General features: G+C 43.7%; 1 protein-coding gene across 1 annotated transcript in view; it reads right to left on the bottom strand.

Annotated features, from left to right (window-relative positions):
* Positions 1-22484, bottom strand: part of EXOC4 (exocyst complex component 4) — a 345430-nt gene that overhangs the window by 32652 nt on the left and 290294 nt on the right. Inside the window, exons 13-15 of the mRNA XM_083572619.1 lie at positions 19345-19500; positions 17911-18089; positions 1048-1186 (exon numbers count right to left, since the gene is read on the bottom strand). Of these exons, the coding sequence (XP_083428745.1) occupies positions 1048-1186; positions 17911-18089; positions 19345-19500 (474 nt within the window). The remainder of the gene's footprint in view (positions 1-1047; positions 1187-17910; positions 18090-19344; positions 19501-22484) is intronic.

The raw sequence follows: 22484 nt of genomic DNA, 5'->3' as shown, positions 1-22484 counted from the left end.
TATGGAATTTCAGTTTAAGCCCAGCTCCCTTATTACAATAAAGAAATAGCCAGCCCATGGTAATGAGAAAATGTCAGATAAAAGCATGATACTTTGGTTGAATGGTTGTTTTTTTGTTGTATTTTAACATTTTGCTGGAAGCCGGCCAGAGTGGCTGAGGAAACCCAGCCAGATGGGCGGGGTATAAATAATAAATTATTATTATTGTTTGAGCCCAACTACTTACATTCAAAGACAACGCTTTGATCCACTGTACCACACTAACCACTCCCCCCTCATAGACTGGAAAGTTCATTTCTTAAAGGAACTAGTTCAACAGATCCCAAGAGGAATTAATTCCAGTTCACATTTGTCCCTTTACAAAACAAGCTAGTTTCGTTCACACACTTCAAGTTCATCCAAATGATCATCAGCAGAGTAGCAACCTTTTAGCGTTAAGATTGTAATAAACTGCTTTGCTGAGGTATAAAATAAACTTAAAAGGTTTAAGAAAACACACACACAGTGAAATGTGAACTGTCAATATTTCCCCTAACAATTGTGATAATTAGGTTCAAAGAATCTGAAGAGTAAAAAACACATGTAAGAAAATGAGCTTGAAGATGAACTAGGAATCATGCAAAGTTGCACACCAAAATGAACTTAATTCGTGTCCAGTTCACCAAACCATTATGGGAACTACTTCATTACTGGTCCTCAAAAACAACTAATGGCACAGAGTCAGAAACATTCGCTGCTGTGAAATGGAAGCCCCTGGCCTCAGTCACGGAGTCAGCCTTAGAGAAGCTTCTGGATTCTGGTTTGCCTTGTACGATTGCTTTATGGATCCTCATGCAAGTGTGATCCATCTTGAAAAAGTATCCCTAAAGTCCAATGGAGGCTGGTGTCCATTGGAACCAGTCAAGGAAAAGACCAACAATCTTAGGCAGAGTCAGCTAATTTTTCTCTCCGCCACCAATTCCTCCTCCCTGTTGAGTTCTGCAAATGCAATAGTGAGACTGAAGGAGGCACACACTGGTGTCTCTGCATAATCAGCTGAATACATACCTAACTTCTAAGTGTAGAACCAGCAAGCAGCGGTCAGCCATTTCCTGGAAGGATCGGGCCAGCTCAGTGAGGGTTTGCATGATCTGCTCGGACACTGGAGGGAGATCCATGTTGGCATGTCCATCTTGGCCAGGTGACACTGCAGAGGAAAGAGAAAGTGGAATGTGATGACTGCCTGGGACATTCCATCACTGCACCTGTGCCATCTCAGTTGGCATCTACTGAATTGTCAGCCCAGTTAGGGGAGGAAAGGCCACATGGACTAAGCTCTTGAAGTAGATGTTGGGTCAACGTTCCTAGGCAACAGACTGGGCCCTTGAAATCTTATATGTTTCCAATGATGTAGCTGCAAAATGCCTCCCAGCAGAGCAATTCTCGGTGGTGAACAGCCATGGGGGATTTAAGCAGCTACAGCACCAGGCTGAGAGGAAAGGCAGTGTAGCATTAAAAAAGAAAAAAGAAAAGCTTCCATGGCAAGGCTAGTTTATGGACTCTTCAGAGAGTTCACTGAAATGCCTATCATATTTATTTAGTCATTCAATTTATGAGCAATCCAATAAAAATATTCTCTATGCAAAAACATATTTACTACCATAAATACGAGGACTACAGTCTCATGGAACTCTTGAACATCCCCACATGAATTGACTGATCTTGGTTATCTCTTGTGATCCAAGGACAGAAGAATGAAATCCTCCCTTGGAGACTCCGAGACTCCCTCAAGTCAATTATTTTTATCAGACACTTTCATTGCACCATGTTGCCTTTTCTTGCAACAATGAGGGCTAGAAAAAAAATGCTCTGTTTAAGGAACACACACACAGGATTGCCAAGACTGCACACAATTTTCTATGACTACCCCAACTACAAGGTTTGCTTATCATTCCATGTTTCCATCTAGCAAGTAGTTTAGGGGTCAGCTATTTTATCTAATAGGACTGATTTGGGAGGTGGGCTATTCCTTTCTCGACAGCTCAAAACGCTTTTACAATAACCTGTCCTGACAAACAGAGGAATCATTCATTCTGGCAAAGTGAAGGGAGTGGTGGTGGTGGAAATTAAGTCATTTGCACTGGTTGTCACCAGTGATTTCAATCATTTTGTTACACGAAAGAATGGCAGTGCCTCTTGAAAAACTGACTCCTGCAAATCAATGCATGCAAATGACAAGAGCTCAGGAACAGGAAACAGGACTTGAGGTGCTCCTGAAGCATAAGGCTTTGTAGCAAATCAAGGCCCATTGTGAAAGTCCACGGACCACTTCCTGATTGAACAGAATGTAAGGGAAGACTTTTGTTTTTTTTTAAAAAAATGATATTTATTAAAGTTTACGAAAAGGTTACAAAGATAAGAAAAAGAAAGAAAAAAGAAGCAAAAAATACAAAATACAGAAAAATAAAAACAATTAAAAACAAATCAATCTTTCCATGTCTTGTCTTTCATTTACTTGTTTCCCTGACCTCCTCACACCTCCCTTTTTTGTATTCCAGTTCAGTTAGTTAATTCAGCAAATCCTTTCCCTCTTTGTTTTTATCTTAATCCTTTATCTTAATATATTATAACTTTACATTCTCACCTGTTAACAATCCATTTTTACATACTCCTTTGTAACATTACTGCTAAAACCACTTAACTTCATTCCAACATCATTCTAACATTCATTAATTTTGCAGTATTTCTGTAAATAGTCTTTAAATTTCTTCCAATCCTCTTCCACCGACTCTTCTCCCTGGTCTCGGATTCTGCCAGTCATTTCCGCCAGTTCCATATAGTCCATCACCTTCATCTGCCATTCTTCCAGGGTGGGTAGATCTTGTGTCTTCCAATACTTTGCAATAAGTATTCTTGCTGCTGTTGTTGCATACATAAAGAAAGTTCTATCCTTCTTTGGCACCAATTGGCCGACCATGCCCAGGAGAAAGGCCTCTGGTTTCTTCAGAAAGGTATATTTAAATACCTTTTTCATTTCATTATAGATCATCTCCCAGAAAGCCTTAATCCTTGGGCACGTCCACCAAAGGTGAAAGAATGTACCTTCAATTTCTTTACATTTCCAACATTTATTATCGGGCAAATAATAGATCTTTGCAAGCTTGACTGGTGTCATGTACCACCTGTATATCATTTTCATAATATTCTCTCTTAAGGCATTACATGCCGTGAACTTCATACCTGTGGTCCATAACCACAGTTATGGACTTTTGAATGGTTTAATCGCAGTGGGAAGAAAACCAGTTTGGGGTTTCAGATTCTGGCTTGGTTGCAGTGCAAGATGAAGTGTACGAGTTTTTAAAAGTATAACATATCATCTTGTACATGCACACAAATTGTTCTCTGGAATCCCCCCGACACAGTTCTGAAACTCACAACAAGAGAAAGCCAGCATTTGAGAAGGAAGTTGTACTATAGCTGAGAGAGCTTTCGGCTACAGCTCTGATAACAGAAAATCTAGATTCATATGATATTCCAGCAGTCTCCATACATTCTGAAGCAAAAAGCAAAGTACCCCCTCTGCAACCCCCTGGATCCTGTTCCCTTCGCTTTGACACATTTCTTATGTAGAAGACCAACTATCAATCAATCAATCAATCAATCAATCCATCTTCACTGACAACAGCAACATGCATCTCAGTACCCAAATACCAGTGTTTGGGTCCAGGGGCTTCTGGAAAGATTTGGGCTGGGTGAATACTGCAACAGCACTCTGACATCTATTGCAGCTTCCCAGAGTTTTCCAAGCCCAAATCAAGGTGCCATTTTAACTTACAAAGCTCTGTAAGGCTGGTGGTGATGAGAAGCAAGATTTTTCAAGTGTGGCACCCTAACTTTGGTGCTTTCTTGCCAGACTAATCACCTGATGACATCTTTATTCTCTTTCTGGTGCCAGATGAAAACCTTTCTGTCCACCCCAGGCCTTTTAGTCTTTCAGCTCTTCAGCTGGTGACTTTCTGCCTCTGCTCCGTACTGGTTTTAATTGACTGCAACAGTTTGCTTGTTTATTTTTTTATTGATTTTTTATTTTATTTTATTTTATTGTAAGCTGCTCTGAGACCCCAATCTGCTTTGGATCTGCTCCGTGTTGTTCAGCTTTGGGTGGGAAAATAGAAATCACATCTCCTCCTTTTTCTGCTAGGCAATCAGTTGGAAAACTAAGGTCATGAGGGAGGGAGGAAACCTGCTAAAGTTCAGAGATGTAGGCCCAGGTGCTACCACGTTAATTTATTTTACCTTTTTAAAAAAGAAAAAAAGAAAAAAACTAGAAAAGTCACACTTTCCCCCTCCCCTCATGAAGTAAAAAGAGAGCAATAGGATTTTTAATTGTTTATTGGGGGGGGGGGGCGCGGAAAGAACAATTGAGAAATCAGCAGGCAGCCCCAATAGTCTAATTCCTCCGCTTATATACCTGCTCTCACAGCTGGAACTCAGAGAAGAAGGTTGACCCCTGTTGAAGAACTCTATTTACTTTAATATCCCCTTTCCCAAATTACTGTGATTGGAGTGGCCTAATAAAATATAGTGGTACCTCAGGTTAAGTACTTAATTTGTTCCGGAGGTCCGTACTTAACCTGAAACTGTTCTTAACCTGAAGCGCCATTTTAGCTAATGGGGCCTCCTGCTGCTGCCGCGCCGCCGGAGACCGATTTCTGTTCTCATCCTGAAGCAAAGTTCTTAACCTGAAGCACTATTTCTGGGTTAGCGGAGTCTGTAACCTGAAGCATATGTAACCTGAGGTACCACTGTAATGCGCTGTCATTAAAAGCTAGACCTGCCTATCAAAACAATCCCCACCCCTTCCCTCTTGAAAAAGAATTAGTTTCAGTCAGCTGGATTTTGCAACGGGGGCGGGGGGCGGGGGGGGGGGAGAAAGAAATGCAGCAGAGGTGGGAGGAGAAAGGCCATTTTTAAAAACGTTTTTTGTAAAAACCAAGGCCATGGAGTGACTGAAAAGCTTAGGAGGTCTCTCATCTGCCTTGAGAAACCTTGTTAATGGTGCAAACTGACTTGGGAACGTGAGATAATTATTCAAAAAACACTCTTGTTAGTCAAGGCACACATAGAGCCGATACATACCCCTAACAAATAATGAATGAACAGCTTACATTCTGGCAAGCCCCTCTATGTCTCAACTTAATTTCCTAATTTTGGGTGTTCTCACCCGTTCTGTTGCATCCATGTGCCCATGGGAAGTACAGCAGCAGCCCTCAATTGCTTCCTGCAACTATGAAAAGCTGCATCCTCAAAGAATCACCCAAACCTAAACCTCTTCCAAAGACGGCTGGTGCTGTTGATTCCAGTACCTACCAACCCAATGACATGTTCCTGGAACACCTCTCTTTTCCAGCCAACTCCTCAGTTCTACCATTAAAAATAGTTGAATGGGGTGGTATTCAATGCTAGTCTTGATCACGGTAGACCCACTGAAGTTAAAGAGAACCAGGCAGAAGGCCTTTTTGGTAGTGGTGTCCGCCCTGTGGATCACCATCCTATCAGATGACAAACAGATACACAAGTATATGTCCTTTAGAAGACATCTGAAGGCAGTCCTGTATGGAAAGCTTTTAATGTTTTATTTTCTTTTTATATTTTGCTGGAAGCCACCTAGAGTAGCTGGGGCAACCCAGTCAGATAGGCAAAGAAGAAGAAGAAGAAGAAGAAGAAGAAGAAGAAGAAGAAGAAGAAGAAGAAGAAGAACGGGCTGTGACTAACTTAGTTTCATTAACTGCAGTAAGTCTATTCTCATTGGGAATGAGTTGAATACTACCCATTGGTCTACATAATTGGTATGCATACCAAAGTCACAAATTCCTTTCTCTTGGAGCGGGGAGGGTCTCTGACTTGTGTGGTTAACACTGCTATAGTTTTTATGAGGAAAGGTAATCACAACTGCTTTGCGGGGGTCAGGGGACTGGAAATCAATGTATCCACGAGCAGGATTTTGCTGAGAAACTTTTGTTGTTATTATATAGGTAGAGCCTGCAATGAATGGCTAGGATGCCAGCCACATCCTCTTTCATAATACGCCATTCTAGTCCTTCTCTCCTCCCCTTCCATTTCCCCTTCCCCTTCCATCAGGCTTTCATGACCACTGAGCACATTCAGCCCTCATTAATCTGTTTTGGGTTCCCCCTTCCCCTGCTTAGGTTGCTTCCACCTAACTTTGCTTTGGTACTTCCGGGATTCTCCTGAGCTGGCGGAAACTTTTCTCTTGTATGGGGGCTTATGTCATTTTGGCTACATAAGGATTAACACTCAGAGAACTAAGTTCACTATTCGTATATAGGATTTCATCCTGTCCTTCCTCTAGGGAGCTCAGGGCAGTGTACATGGTCCCCACTTCTATCCCCACCCTGTGAGAAAGAGAAAGGGGCTGCTCCCAAGGTCACCTTTGTGTCAAGGTGTGGATATGCACCTGGGTTCTCAACCTGTGGGTCCCCAGATGTTGTTGGACTACAACTCCCATCATCCCTGAGCTCTGGCCTTGCTAGCTAGGGGTGATGGGAGTTGTAGTTCAACATCTGGGGACTCACAGGTTGAGAAAGGCTGTCTTAGTCCAACACATGGAATGACTACATCATCCTGGCTCTCTCTCTCCTGCAGAAAGAGACTCTCCAGGTGTTGCAGGAGGCAGATAAAATGTTTACAACAGAGAAAGCTGTTCCCCTTCCAGCACTGAGAGTAGGAGCCCATAAATCTCTGCAGCTAAGTACAGCAGGTTGAAACGTTTAAGGTGAGGGAGAGAGGCAGAGCAGCTGAGCCGGAAAGGCACAAGGATCTCATTCGAGATGAGTGGCGATAAGGCAGGCCAGGGCGGCAGCCCCCATCCGTTCAGTAAACACTAATGATTGGGCGAGTGCGACTGTCACTGGTGATAAAGAGCCGGCGAAACACTCTATTAGTTTTTCATTTTGCGAATTAATGTTCTTTATGGCGTGTGTACACTCGTCGGCTAATGAATTGTCTCGTTAGAACTGCCTGGGGTGCTCCTCAGCCGCCTCTGCTGGCAGGCATAAATTTCACAAGGAAATTAGCACTTTTTAAAAAGGCAATAACTCCTTGAAAAAGTGGCTTGCTTTCTGCCCGTTTCTGCATATATACAGCCCCAAGAAAGGGTTTATTGCTAGGGAGTGGGGTAAGGAGAAGAAAGAGTAAAGTTCGAAAAGGAGAGAGAGAGAGATAGAAAGAGATACTGTGAACTAAGTTTGGAAAAACAGAATGGTTCCCTAGACAGGCTTGAAATACAAATGAATCCTTAAAGAAATAATAATAATAATAATAATAATAATAATAATAATAATAATAATAATAAATACCCTGTCCATCTGGCTGAATTTCCCCAGCCACTCTGGGCAGCTCACAACAGAACACCAACAATAATAAAAAAGCAACAACATCAAACATTAAAAACTTCCCTAAGCAGGGCTGCCTTCGGATGTCTTCTAAAAGTCAGATAGTTGTTTATTTCCTTGACATCTGAAGGGAGGGCGATCCACAGGGCGGGCGCCACTACCGAGAGTCAAGGAAGGGAACCAATGTATAGGAATAGCTATTCGTATCCTGCTTCCAAATCTGGAGAGTTGCATGGGAGTGTAGAATCATATAATTCTATGACACTAAAGCATAAGAAATTCAGAAGGCACCTGCAACTGGATCAGGCCAAAGGCCCATCAACCATTGGCCAATTAGCTGCCTCCAGGAAGTCTGCTAGTAGAACCCAAACGCAGTAGCTATCAACCCACTTGTTATTCACATAAATTGATACTTTCTTGGACAGCGGAAGTAGAACAAGTTCATCCTGGCTAGTAGCCATCAACAGTCTTATTCTCTACGAATCCTTATCCTTGTCTTAAGTTTGTAAATTGACACCAGTTTTAACGTGGGTGCTCTAAGTGTCTAAGTTGCAGCTGCAGTCTCTCAAGTTGGAGATGACTTTGTTTAACCCCCTACCTTGTTTCACTTACTATGAAGTCCCCACTGAGAGGGGACTTTGCTCCCTTTCTCTCCCTCATTAGATCTTTTATTAATACATAATTTGGTTTAGAGCCAGAATTACAAATTCTTTAGTGTCTGCGTGACCTCAGACAGCAGTAGCCAGTCTTAATGAATGTTGGTGTTTCATTACTGCAATAAATGTAGATTTTAAGAGAAGTTTTATGCGTCTCCCCGCCGCACCGCGATGTAAGTCGGCTATTAGTATTTTAAACGAATACATTTCAAGTGCTTTTCTTTTCCATGGACACCACGGACTGACCCAGAGCTCTCACAGGCAGACGATAAATCTTACAAGTATCTCCCAAATATACGTTCGGTTTGCTTGGACCTCCATATTTAGCTAAAAGCCATGAGCAAGTTCATCCAGCTCCTCTCCATTTTAACTGTTTATCCTGGAGGGCCAAACTACACATTGTCATAAATATATGGCTGACACTGACCCACATTTGCTGTGTCTCCTGAGAAACGCTTATAGACTACCTTGTTGCAATCAGCTTTCTCTCCTCACCCCCAGTTCCACTTCAGAGGCTGCCTCTTGTGGGGACTCAGCTGGGAGAGAAAACTTGAACACAATGGCATCAAACTGTGCATTTTCTTCACTCGAATGTTACCAAGGGGATGCCAGAGGTGCTTACGGTGACATCTGATTTGGCCCAGGATCATACAAAGGGAATGGCCTTTCCCTGCTTGATCTTTTGATGCAGTGTCACATGATGAAGATCGCATCTGATGTGAGTCTTGTGGGACCAACGCCCTGCTTGCCCTGACACACCACAGCCTCAAAAAACTGAGGCCGCCCAGCACTTTGAAGACTTATCTGCTGTGAGTCCCGTGGGGCCTTTTCAGCGGTGGCTCCCATCTGTGGAATGCTCTCTCCAAGGAGGCTTATCTGACGCCTTCATTATATATCTTTAGGTACCAGGCAAAAATGCTCCCTTTTAACCAGGTCGTTGGCTGATTGACATCTGATACCCTTTCAAATTTGTTGTGGAATGGGGGGGTTATTGGGTTGTTGTTGTTGTTGTTGTTGTTGTTGTTGTTGTTGTTGTTGTTGTTATGTATTCTGTGTTTTTGACACTGTAATTTTATGTTGTGAATTGCCTTGAGATTTACAGGTATAGAGTGGTATGCAAAATAAATACAGTGGTACCTCGAGTTAAGAACTTAATTCATTCTGGAGGTCCGTTCTTAACCTGAAACTGTTCCTAACCTGAGGTACCACTTTAGCTAATGGGGCCTCCCGCTGCCACTGTTCTCATCCTGAAGCAAAGTTCTTAACTATTTCTGAGTTAGCAGAGTCTGTAACCTGAAGCATCTGTAACCTGAAACGTCTGTAACCCGAGGTACCACTGTAAAGAAATAGGTAGGTAGGTAGGGCAGGGCAAGAATAGCAAGGCTTTGAGTTGCACTGCCACCAGGCAGGAAACGGAAAATGCTTAGCACTGTTCCACTTGCACTTTTCTTCCTTCAGGTCCAACTGTTCACACTGGATTCAGTGCAATCTGGACTCGGAGACTGCTGGCCTTAAAAGCCATGAGCAGGCTAGTCTTGCCTTCTACGTTCTTGGGACAGTGACTAAAGAAGCCAAACCGTATCCTCTTCCAGCCTGGCTTGGTGCTGAACCTGCAGAGATCCTACCAAGGACACTGGGCAGAGAACATTCCTCTCTATTTTTTCCTCCCTCAGCAACGGTCCACCTTCTTAGTGGGGCCTTAGAAAAAAAGATTGATGCAGAGGTTATTAGCAGCCGGAGCCCTCCTGAACCTCTGCATCAAATATTTAACAGCCAGAGAATTAGAAAGCAGCTCTCCAGCCTCCAGTGCGCAGAGTTGATAGCCTTCCTTCCCAGACACTGCACATCTTGCTCTCCTGGAGATTGATCTTGTGTCCTGGGATCAACACTCGCGCTTGAGGTTATGATTACGCTAATTGCTCCTTGTCCTACTTTCCTCCCCGCCCCCCTCCCCGCCCTTCAACCTCCTAACCCTCCATATACGTGGAGAACTATCACATATGCAACTGAGTTGGTGGTGTAATCAAAACTCTGGCTGCAGAAACTGTGCGGCTGGACTTCAGGGCGACAGGTTCGCGAACTACAGAGTGTGGTGCGGCAAGGGAGAAATGATACCTTATTTTTTTCTCAGCGGTTCATTCCAGCTCATGCAGAGACTCCATAAACACTTTCTAAGTTCTCTAAAGCTTGGTCCATTCCTGAGTGAACTGTCAGCCCCTTTCCATGACCCAGAAGCAACCTACCAGGTGCTTTTCTTGTGCCATGTTTATTTTATTTATCAAACGTGTGATTCTCAAAAAATTTCAAGGCACAGCACAGTAAGTTCAGAATAAAAGAGCTCAAGAAGTACATTCAGCAATGAAAGGCACCATTGGCACATAGCAAAACATAGGCGGGATCTGCTAAGTTTGCATGGGAAGGAGCGGTCTGCATTTGGCACATATAATTTACTACCAATGCTATTCCTAAGCACTTCTATAACATTTTATAGTGTTAATCCAGCTAGCTCACAATATTGTCTACACAGATTGGCAGCAGTACTCCAGGGTTTCAGACAAGGACCATTCTTAACCCTACCTGGAGACACCAGAGATTGAGCCTGAGATCCTTGCCAGCAAAAGTGCATCCTTCGATCACTGAGTTATGGCCCTTTTGAGCTCAAAATTGTCAGGATTGTCAACAACAACAACAACAGCTACAGTATTAAATTGCACTGATTCATTGCCTTTTTCACAAAAAGCAACCCAACACAATTTACAAAACAGTGTAAAAGCAGTATGAAACTAGAACAACAACAACAAAAACCTAAAAACACACCCATACTTATTCAAAAGTTAGGTCTAACCCAGGGGTCAGCAAACATTTTCAGCAGGGGGCCAGTCCACTGTCCCTCAGACCTTGTGGTGGGCCAGACTATATATATATACATATTTTTTGGGGGGGATGAACGAATTCCTATGCCCCACAAATAATCCAGAGATGCATTTTAAATAAAAGGACACATTCTACTCATGTAAAAACACGCTGATTCCCGGACTGTCCGCAGGCCGGATTTAGAAGGCGATTGGGTCTGATCCAACCCCCGGGCCTTAGTTTGCCTACCCATGGTCTAACCTCTCCCAACTGGAAGAAGCCACAAACATCTAAAGTCTTCCAAATTAAGGGACAAAAACCCAGGTAAAAAGGAATGTTTTTGACTGCTTCACATCCTTACAACAACCTCATAAAGTTGATCAGTATTATTCAGCTGAGTTGCCTTCTTTCTGGTGGGCCCCTAGTTACAAAAACGTCCTCTCCAGGGTTCTTTGCCTGGTGCCAACCCTGTGTATGTATTATTGATTACTACTTTTATTAATATAATTCAATTTATATCCTGTTTTTCCCAAAGGAGTCCAGGGCTTCCTTTTCTTTTCATTTCATTTGCTTGGACTTTGAACTGAATGGTGATTCATTTTAACCACCGCTCTTAAATTTTACTGCGGCTCTTCGCATTTTATTCCGGTTTTATGCTTCTCCTATTTATCATTTTATTTGGATTTTACATTGTGTTAATAATGGTGTGGGGTTCTTTTGCAAGCCTCTTTGAGAATTTTTATCACACTCAAAGGACCCAACCTGCATTTAGCAAAGGCAGCCGGAAAGAAACTGGTGTTTGTGTGTAACAGGGAGCTGGCACCTATGGCTTGTGCTCTCCCCATCCCCTGAAACCTGGCCGCTTTCCAGAGCTTGTGTTTTGATATCATTGCATTGTGCATTTCTCTGTCCTGCCAACATCAGTCAGTGCAGCAGAAAGAGGAACACGGGAATCTGCATAAGACTGGGTCTTAGCATTGTTCATAATGGCTGGTAGCAGTTCTCTTAGATTTCAGGCAGGGGAATTCCCAGCCTTTCCTAGAGAGGCCAGGGATCGAACCTTGGACCTTCTGCATTCAAAGCAGATGCCCTTCCGCTGAGCTAAGGCCCTTCTCAAACACAGTAAGCTGCCTTATATGCTCTACCACCCAACGATGGCCTTTTCACAACATGTGGAAACTAGGTGCGTTTTACAAAAGGGACTGGAGAGAACTGTACATGGGGATTTACTGGTGTAATAAACAAAAATCTGCCCTTATTTCCTTATGGGGAACACAAGAGCCCTTATAAAGTCCTTTGTAGGTTCTCCATTGGTCAGAGAAAATAACAAGAGGCCAACCAGAGAATATTGAGAAGCAAAGCAGCTCGTAAGCCTGATCTTTATTGAACTGTTGCAACAGGATGCTCCCCTCACACGCAGGAAAGGAGGAAGAATCCAGACCAAAGGTGTGCCTGCCCTTATATAGACATTTTTAATTGCCCGTCCTGGAGTCCAAGACCACCCCCAGAAACATCATACATACATCATAGAAGGGGTGTAGCTCAAGACCACCCCCCAGATACATCATACCTACATCACAGGAAGGGCAGTCTACAACAGAAATCTGAGTGTGTTGTTTATCTCCTGTCTGGCAGATTACCTATTAATGGTCACTTGATTGGATACCCTGGGGAGCCTGGCCAGTCTTCTGTAATGACAAATACTTAGTTCCTGGGCCAGGTCACAGCCTCACACCCTATTCATATCTTAAATGTGCCCTTAAGACAGGATTTGTGAACGAAAAGAGAATGGGGAGGCTTTTCCATTTTCCCTCGACCTTGCAGAGAAATATTTGAGGTCAATTTGGGAGGGACAAAATGGTTTCAGGACTTTTTCGGGGGGGGGGTTCAGACATGTGGTTTATATATGCAGTTATGAACATTTCATGTTTGAGTGTGTGTGTGTCTGTGTGTGTGTGTGTGTGTGTGTGTGTGTGTGTGTGTGACCTTAAATTTTTGATTTCACTGGCTTCCCTGAAGCACCTGATTGGCTACCCAACCAGGTCGGAAACAAAACTCTGAACTAGATAGACCTTTGTTATAATCCAGCAGGGATCTTCCAATATTCTTACAGATTCCTGTTCTGGTGGGAGACTCATGCAGTGCATAAAGCAAGTGCTATCCAAAAGCACACGTGCTTTGGTTGATGGGGTCACAAAGAGTTGGACACGACTAAACAACAATACCATCCAAAAGCAACATCTCTCCTTATACTTTCTTGTCAGGGACTGGCAGGCTGCTGGCGAGTGTGCACCAGGGGCAGGGAGGCTGGAGTCTGACTCAGGGCAGTGGTTTGTGGGGGCCTTATCAGCTAGGAGGCAAGACTCAGGCAGGGGAAGCTTCAGAGCTGGAGGATGGAAGGAGAGGAGGAAGTGAAGGGCTTCCCCACCCTCTCCTTTCCACTGACTCACAGAACCAGGAGGGGACTGAAAAAGGATGAACAGAAGAAGTTCCACGCAGGCACAGTCTCCGGCTGCATGCATGCAGACCATTGGGGGGGGTACATTAACTGGTGGAGGGGGAGTGGTCCCCTGTTACAGCAACTGTTCCATACAGTGCTGACCTGGGAATAGCAGTCTAGTTGTTAGATTGGTGTGCGTAGATTTCCAGAGCTGTAGAAGCAATTGTTAAGTGTTATCTTGGACAATAAATACTTAACTATCTGCCGTGTGCATTCTTTTGGCTGAGAAGCACCCCTGACAATTATCTACTGATAAGGAGCCTCTGCTACAAAAAAGAAGAATATTAATTCAGCCAGATGAGGTAAAAGTAGGACTCAAAGCAAACTCTTAAAAAGCTAACAGCTCTGGATGTGCTCCTCTTTCAGATAACACACACACAAGATGATCAGTGCTTATTAATGCAGAGGCAATCAACATAATCAGGGCCTTGATTGCACAAGGATGGGAAGGAAGATGGTTTCTTGGTTAAAAGACGAATCCACCAGCTGAAGAACCAACTCCCCCTTTAGCTGATGTAGGGCTGAGTTTGGGTGGAAAGGGCTGTGCTATCAAATCTCTTAAAAACAAAATAATACAGTAGAAGAACATTTACCCAAAGTGGGGCACCTGGCTTTGCAGATTCTTATTGGTGGTTTGCAATACAAAATCTGATATCAGAAAATATAAAAAAGAGAATCGAGGATCCACGAATATTCCTAACACAGCCCAAATCATGAATTAATCACCACCACCACCACTCTTGGTGAATTTAGCTGTGCTGGTTTAAATCTTGATATCAGTGCCTCAACATTCACATAACAGGCTTAGAAATCCCAGAAGGTGGAAAAATCATACTGAATGGAGACTTAAACAAACATATTCCAGGGTGATCTGCATGCACACACAAAGCATGTTAATGCCACGCACTGCCCCTTCTTTAGAAATGTCAGGAGTCTGGAGACAGAATTGGGAACTTCTGGATCTATGCTCTGCTGCATGAAGCATTCCTGGGCCTAAGATGTCCTCCTGACTCCACAGTGGCTCCCTCCAGTTCCAGCAACAACAGAAGCTCCCGAGTCTGGCTTAGGTTTTGATCAGGCAGCAGTCAGCCTTGTGTCCCTGCCCACTTGCCTATCTCCGGCTCCCCAGACTGCTTATGGCCCAGAAACACAATGTGAAGGTACAAGATAGCATCTTGAAGCGTTTTAGGGTTGCACTTTGGATTCTCTAGCATGGAAGCACACCATGGTAAAGGAGCAGTTGTGGACAGGTGCTAAGTAGCTGCTGCCTAGCTGCCCACTGGAAAAACGGCTGTGCGAGGAAAGGGAAATGGTCACTACAGCCAACTCATCATGTTTCTTGTAGGGACTTATTCTCGGCACACAGCCTGAACTTTCGCACAAGCCCTTCTTTCCCAGATCTTCAGAAAACGAACCTGCACTCAAAAACAGGAAGTCTAGAAAGGTAAGCTTTCAGGTAGCCAGCCAGCTAATGTTAAATACCAAGAAATATTCAAGGTTTATTAACCTGAAGCAACCTGTAATCCCCCCTAAATAGGGACAGGAGACAGAGACAACACTCCTAATGAGCAATTATGCTGGGCACAATAAATCTTTGGGTATACACGGGATTATGCATATCAACACGCCATGCGAAGCAACTGTCCCAACCCTGCTCCTGACGGTTTCTCTGGGGAGAAAAGGCAATTCTGTTCTTGTGCTAACCCTCTTTCTCTCTCCCCACACTGCATTAACTGGCTGCTCAAATTTACTAAAGGGTAGTTTTAAAATTAGTGTCCCAGGCCCCAACTAGTGTCCCAGGCCCCAAAACAAGAGATGCAAGAGGTCTGTGAGATAAAGAGTCAAAATCTGATTCTCCTTTAAAGATGTTGAGTTGTGTCTCTGTATGCCATGTGGTGTCTGTGTGTCTCTGGTATTGAGCCTCCAAGATTGCCTGCATTTTAGGGCTACAAATCTGGAGGAAGAGCCCTGCAGAAGAGCATCTCTTACAGAAACATATGGCAATTCCTATCACCGCCTGCTTTTCTAATACCTTTCCACCATGCTGCCAATTTTAATTCTGAAAAAGTGACTAGAAATCTGGGAAACACTGTGCTCAGCTCACACTCTTTGTGTGTTTGCACAGTCAGGTGCCACACCAAAATACAATCTAGATGAAGGCGAAAGGATAGTCCAGGAGAGAAGAGATCCCCACAGTATACAGATGCAATTCACAAGGACAATATTCTGAATGCTGTATTAGCACAGAATTCCAAAGTCTGCAGATAGCACGACACACTCATGAAACAAAGAGGGAAATGCTTAAAAGCTGCTTGCATTTAGCCTAGATTTATTGAACTTTAGCTCTGATTTGCTTGCACAAAGCTTACGTGGGTTAGACTGCTGCACATTCAATTTCTACTCATTCCGTACTCAACCTAATTTGCTTGTGGAATGTCTACATCTTATTCTCCCCTCTGCCTTCAGCCTCCTGGTCTCTTATCTCCCTGTCCCTTAGCTTCACTACTCCTTGGGACCTCTTCTAAGTCTCTAGCCTGAATCTGTAAGAAGTTTTATTCCCAGCAAAAATGACAGCTTACCCTTTCCTCACAGTTGTTGGCCTGCAAGCTGCTTTGCTTTCTGAGCAATTGAACATTCGAAGACATCACTCCTGCTCAGCCAGTCAGTAGCAGAGGCTTCTCCGCCATAAACTCAATACACTTCAGCTCTTTGACATAGTTTTTGTTTTCAAATATCACCACCAGACCCAAGTTCTCAGGAAGTGGTGAACGCAAAATTGAAATCAATGAATGAAAAAGAATTTGCTTGAGCACTCTGGTGAGTTTAGCTACACGCTACAACCTTGGCATCCAAACAGTTATTGCTAAGAGTAAAGTTTGCATTCTTTGCGGGCGGGGGAAGAGAAAGAGGAAGAGGAAAAACAAACCAGGAGAAGACAAAAATGACTGTGTCATATCTGACTGGTTTGGAAAATACAAAAATCCAATTCTGAAGAAGCACAGATAAGGGGAGAGCTGTGGAAGTGCCATCAGCTTAGCAAACACTAAATAATGAACGAGGGAGAGACTGTGGGGTGTGATAAAACACTCCATTAGCTGGGCTGGTTTTAAATGAGTGATAATTGTGGCAGAGACACAGAAAAAAAGGTTATTGAATTTTTATCTGCAGGAAGGGGAGGCCTTTGACAGATTAACTATAAAGTCACTCAGCCCAGTTTGTATATTGTACAAATACTGTAAAAAAGAATAATAAATAAATAAATAATAAATTTTTATTTATACCCCGCCCTTCCCGGTTCAGAAAACTAGGCTCAGGGTGGCTAACAAAAAATTTAAAACACAATACAACATAGAAGCAGCATAAAATGCAGTATAAAAGCATGAATAGCAATAAAATTCAAAGTTCAAAAATCAATTTGGGGAAAATCCATCCAATAAACTTTAGATAGTCACCAGGGCTAGTTGGCTGAATTAGTCCCACTTGGGCCAGCGAGGAGGCCAGGGGAGAATTAGCTGTGGGGTCCCAGAGCGGGTAATCTTCATAAAAGGGGAGGGGGAGGAAAGAGATGGGAAATAAAAGATCAGGCTGAATTCAAATTAAAGGCCAGGTGGAGTAGCTCTGTCTTACAGACCCGGCAAAAGGAGGTTAAATCCTGAAGGGCCCTAGTCTCATGGGACAGAGCATTCCACCAGGTCGGAGCCATCACTAAAAAGGCCCTGGTCCTGGCCCTGGTGGAGGATAGTCTGACCCAGGACCTCTAAACTATGGTTATTCATGGACCTTAAGGTCCTCTGCGGGACATACCAGGAGAGGCGGTCCCATAAATATGAGGGCCCTAAGAAGAGTGTCTTAACCCAAAATCCTGACCAAGCCAGGGAAACTGCTGGAGCTGAGGAGCTCAAGGTGTTGGGAACATAGGAAGCTGCTTTGTGCTCTGTTGCACCATTGGGTCCATTTAGCTCAGTATTGTCCACACTGACTGGCAGCAGCTCTCATTCCCAGCCCTACCTGGGGATACTGGGGACTGATCCCAGGACCTTCTGCAAGGCAGATGCACTGAGCTACAATCCTTCCCTGTAGTAACAAACAAAAACAACACCTCCCACAGTTTAAAAGGACATCAATTATTTAATTAGCCCAGGGGTCAGCAAACTTTTTCAGGAGGGCCGGTCCACTGTCTCTCAGACCTTGTGGGGGGCCGGACTATATTTTTTTTTGGGGGGGGGAATGAACAAATTCCTATGCCCCACAAATAACCCAGAGATGCATTTTAAATAAAAGCACACATTCTACTCATGTAAAAACACCAAGCAGGCCCCACAAATAACCCAGAGATGTATTTTAAATAAAAGGACACATTCTACTCATGGAAAAACATGCTGATTCCCGGACCGTCCACAGGCTGGATTTAGAAGGCTAGATCCGGCCCCCGGGCCTTAGTTTGCCTACCCATGAATTAGTCAAAGGCCTGGGAGAAGAGGGATTTATTTGTCTAGAGATGACTCACTTTGTGCCACTGGAAGGTTGGAGAAAGCTGCCTTCATACGGCTGGAGAGCCATTCCAAACTTTCGTGCATATTGGCCAAGGCCTTCAGATCGCTGACATCAGAGAGAATCTCTTGTGTGGGAATCAGTTTATCACCCAGGTTCCCAATGAGCACTTCAGATTCTTTGCCAAAGGCGGTTCTAGAACAAGAAAAACACAAGGCACGTATAAAATTAACACAGAACGTAAAAATAGTGTAAAGAAAAGGACTTTCTCAGTCAGATTTGTCTGGGGGGCTTTTCCTGGTATGGGATTTTACACGTCCATCTGAGCCCATGCTGCTCCCACATCAGCCTGTCAGGTGCTCTTGATTCCTGAAACTGGAATAACCTGAATGTATTATTTATCAGTGCAACCAGCGGCGTTACAATGGAGTTTTGAGGCTAGATCTGTACAGAGTAAGAAAAGATCAGACACCAGGATAATCTGAATGCTAGTCGTGAGTCACTTGCCTCACTGATTTCAACAGGACTAAAGCACAACTAAGTCTGGATCCGACTCATTTTTACTGAAGTTTAATGTATTTTAAATTATTTGATCCCACTATTCAGCTAGAAGCAGCTCATGGCCAGACATTGAAAACAAGAATCAAACAACAGGAGGTCAAAACAAGATTGGAGAGATCGTTCTGTAGTATTATGGCAGTGGACAAAACTGTAGTGTAACTTTTGAATAAATGTGTTGTTTTGAAGAAGAAGAAGAAGAAGAAGAAGAGGAGGAGGAGGAGGAGACACAACTTCATTACAAAATTTATACCTGCAGCAAGTTAACGTGTATGTACTGTCAAGATGGAGATAGCCCTTTTTTTGCATATTTCTTTTTGCATGTTATATCATTTTGAGTTGCAAAAAATAGAACAGAATAAGTGGCACAACAATGAAACAATCCATGCTTTCTTCTAATTCATGTGAAGGAGTTTGACCCATTTCAAAGCTCGACCAGGCTGGCTCCAGACTACAAGGAAGGGTGAAGAATTCCTTAACATAATTTTCCTAATGGATTCCGGTAAGTTGTAATAACAAGCCTCTCATTCATCACGAGGGATTTCTAAAACAACTTAGTAGCTCATGAACAGGCTTTTTCAGATGTCCCAGAGGGAGGGGCTGGGCGGCTGGACAGAGAAGGCTAGTAAAATTGATCACGGGGTCAGGCGGTCAAACACTGAGTCATCCACTAAAGGAACACACATTATTAAGTAACTTACAATGCCCAAAGGGAACCCTCCACAGTTCAGATCTATTTCCTGGCAACAGGCAACCCTGAAGAAATTCATCCTGCACATTCAAAGGAATTTGAGGGCTACGCATGTCTGCCCTGAAAGATAAGACAACCCATTCGTGGCAAGGCTACCTGTTGTCGCCACTACCATTTAGGATCATTTTAGGAATAATTTACCTTATGAAGTCTTCCTCTTCCTCCCTCTTTGGTCGCAATTGCTTGGGCTGGGCCATGTTGATCCAGTTTGAAAGAGACTTCAGGAGTCTGGTGATATCGTCATCTTTTGCCCAAGACGCACTGATGACCAGCTTTTCATCAGATTGAACAATGCTCCTACATCAAATGAGAAATGGTGATGTAAGGAAGAGGTGAGGTGTATTTCCTGATTATTTGATATTCCAGCTCACATTATGAAATAAATAAATAAACCATCACTCAAATGTGAAGGGTGCCCAGGCTGTGGAATAAAGTGTGCCCCTATACCATACCGTAGAGACAATTATAATCAACTCTTTTATTATTATTATTAAAGATTTTCTTGGTTTACAAAAGTTTGAGCAATCTCTCTTTCATTCCAAGTTACATTTTTACAGATCAGTTTCATTTGTTGAGACATTAGTGTTACAATAGGGAGAAAAGGGGGGGGAGGTGGAGGGGGGAAAGGTGAGTGGGGCGGGGGCAGGTAGCGATGTTTCTATTTTACTTAATATATGTTATAATCAACTCTGATCTCTGCATAACTGAAAATCAGCAGTGTTGATGAAGAATTCTTTGCACCTCAAAAGGTTGTAAAGGGTTTTAATCAACAGGTTGGTTCAGTGGGAGATACTTCTTAGTTTCTAAATTCAATCTGCCAAAAGCAAAATGACGCAGTCTGAGTTTTCAAATGCTGCAGGATCCCAGAGCCTAAATCTCCATTTCAGACTTCACTACTCTCTGGAACAATGTGCTTTCCCATTTCCTAAACTATCAACCCCTGAGCTGCATCAAAAATCAACGCAAAATTGAAAAGCAGATAAAAGTAAAAGCTGTCTTGAACAACAAATAGCCCTCCAGCTCAGACTGTAGAAAATCCAATGGTTCTGCCTAGTATTCTGTTAAAAATATCAGAAAAACATAGTTATTTTTGAAGGAAGAGAGGAATTTGGTCATTTCCCCCATTTCCTCCTCATCGAGGGCCTATTTGCTAGACTACGTTAACCAGTATGCTTTGACCACTCAAGTCTGAAATGACAACAGCAATGAGGCTGCTACTACTCTGGGGCGTTTATTTCACAGTCTAACAAATACAACTGTTTTCTTCTCAATCCTGCATCTCAGAATTATAGTCTCAGGTTCATTTTATCCTATGTGCCTCCTAGACATAAGCCCTTGCAATACTCTCTCCGTGTTGTCAAACTTTTATCTAATAATTCAAGAAGGGAGTAATGAAAAGGAGAGCCCTGGAAAGTCACCATGCCATGTAGGATGGAATACAATAAAATAGTTATTTGTCACAGCAGTGGGGATGCCATATTTAATTCAGAACTCCACCCCAGTTTTGTCATTCCTTGCCTGTGCCACCTGGAGCAAGCTGCTCCGTTTATGTGATCTGGATTGTGTGGATTGATAGGGTGGGCAAATGATCGTCCCACTGCATGATGGAAGGTCGTGCTTTTGGTCTCCTCAAGGATTCCAGTTTGGGTGACGTAATGTAAAGGTAAAAGTAAAGGTAAAGGGACCCCTGACCATTACGTCCAGTCATGGCCGACTCTGGGGTTGCACACTCATCTCGCTCTATAGGCCGAGGGAGCCGGCGTTTACCTGCAGACAGCTTCCAGGTCATGTGGCCAGCATGACTAAGCCGCTTCTGGAGAACCAGAGCAGCGCACGGAAATGCTATTTACCTTCCCACCAGAGCGGTACCTATTTATCTACTTGCACTTTGACGTGCTTTCGAACTGCTAGGTTGGCAGGAGCAGGGACCGAGCAACGGGAGCTCACCCTGTAGCAGGGATTTGAACCGCCGACCTTCTGATTGGCAAGTCCTAGGCTCTGTGGTTTAACCCATAGGACCACCCGCCCCCCTAAAACTCTAACCACTACACCACACTGGCTTGACGTAATGCACGGCAGTACAAATGTGTCTCTGAAGGTGAGATCTACCCTCAGCATTCCTATGATAAAGAAGTAGTCAACATGGTACCCTCCTATTCCATGCTTCCTGCTTTGTTGTTGTTTAGTCGTTTAGTCGTGTCCGACTCTTCGTGACCCCATGGACCAGAGCACGCCAGGCTTCCTGCTTTAGGTGAAGATAAAAGGAACGGAACCAGGGACCTTTTGGACACACAGCAGACACTGTACCACTTAGCTAGGGTCTCCTCCTTGCAACTCCATGCTTTGGTGCATTTTATGTGTTTGGGGCCAGAGACCTGCTTTATTTGTGGATGAGCATGAATTTCTCATATTCAGACATGTTGAATCTGAAAGTGAAATCTGTCGCTGACTCCTGGGTTGCTTCTGTCACTAAATACCTGAGTCTCAATTAGCCCCTGCAGCCTCCAGATCTTCCCTAATAAAAGTCCCAAGCCACTCTGCTATTTTGTTTCCAGGGGTTATTAGCAGCCATTTGAATTTTGGAAGCAGTGCAGGTTCTGGAGCTGCTATGCCATCTCAAGCAGATGTCTTATGCACTCAACGCACTGAGCCGTGAAGGGAATCGGGCCTTTCTCTGCAATGCCCTGTCACCTGTTTGTCTGTTACGCCCCTTTCCTAGCCCCCTCCTGGGAGCCAGATACAACACAGCAACACAGATGGCTCTGTCTGTGGCCCAATGAGCCAAAAACCAATTATTAGATTGTCGTGCTGGTGGCGATGATTAACCCTATTACCAGAACAGGAAAAATTGCATAGCTAGCTGCTTTGAGATAGTGGTGGTGGGTGGATTCCGGTATCAGTTTTAAGATGACAGCTCTGTTCTTCAATGAATGCCACCTCCTCAAGTCTGTGGTGTCTGTGTTTCTCCCACCCAACCCTTTAAATGGTCCTTGCATTTTCTCTGCCACTTCTGATAGCTGCTGGAATCCTAGGGCTGACCTCCACCTCCCCTAGTTAATACTCTGCATGGAGATGTAGCACATCGCCCTCGGGAAACATGGCCATTAGGACAGAGGGGCACCACAGACACGGAGATGCCAGCATAAACAAACTTCATGAGCCAAACCACAAGGAGTGTCTGCTGCTTCTCCAGCCATGAGACTCCAACTGCTTGCCATGCAAATAGCTGTGCCCAGGTCACACTTCAAAAGGGAAGTGTAGGATCAACACCTTAGCTTAAA

This window comes from Podarcis filfolensis, assembly GCF_964270895.1.
Source record: "Podarcis filfolensis genome assembly, chromosome: 10".
NCBI lineage: Eukaryota > Metazoa > Chordata > Lepidosauria > Squamata > Lacertidae > Podarcis > Podarcis filfolensis.
The sequence above is the reverse complement of the archived record's forward strand: the minus strand, read 5'-3'. Positions and strand labels throughout refer to the sequence as shown.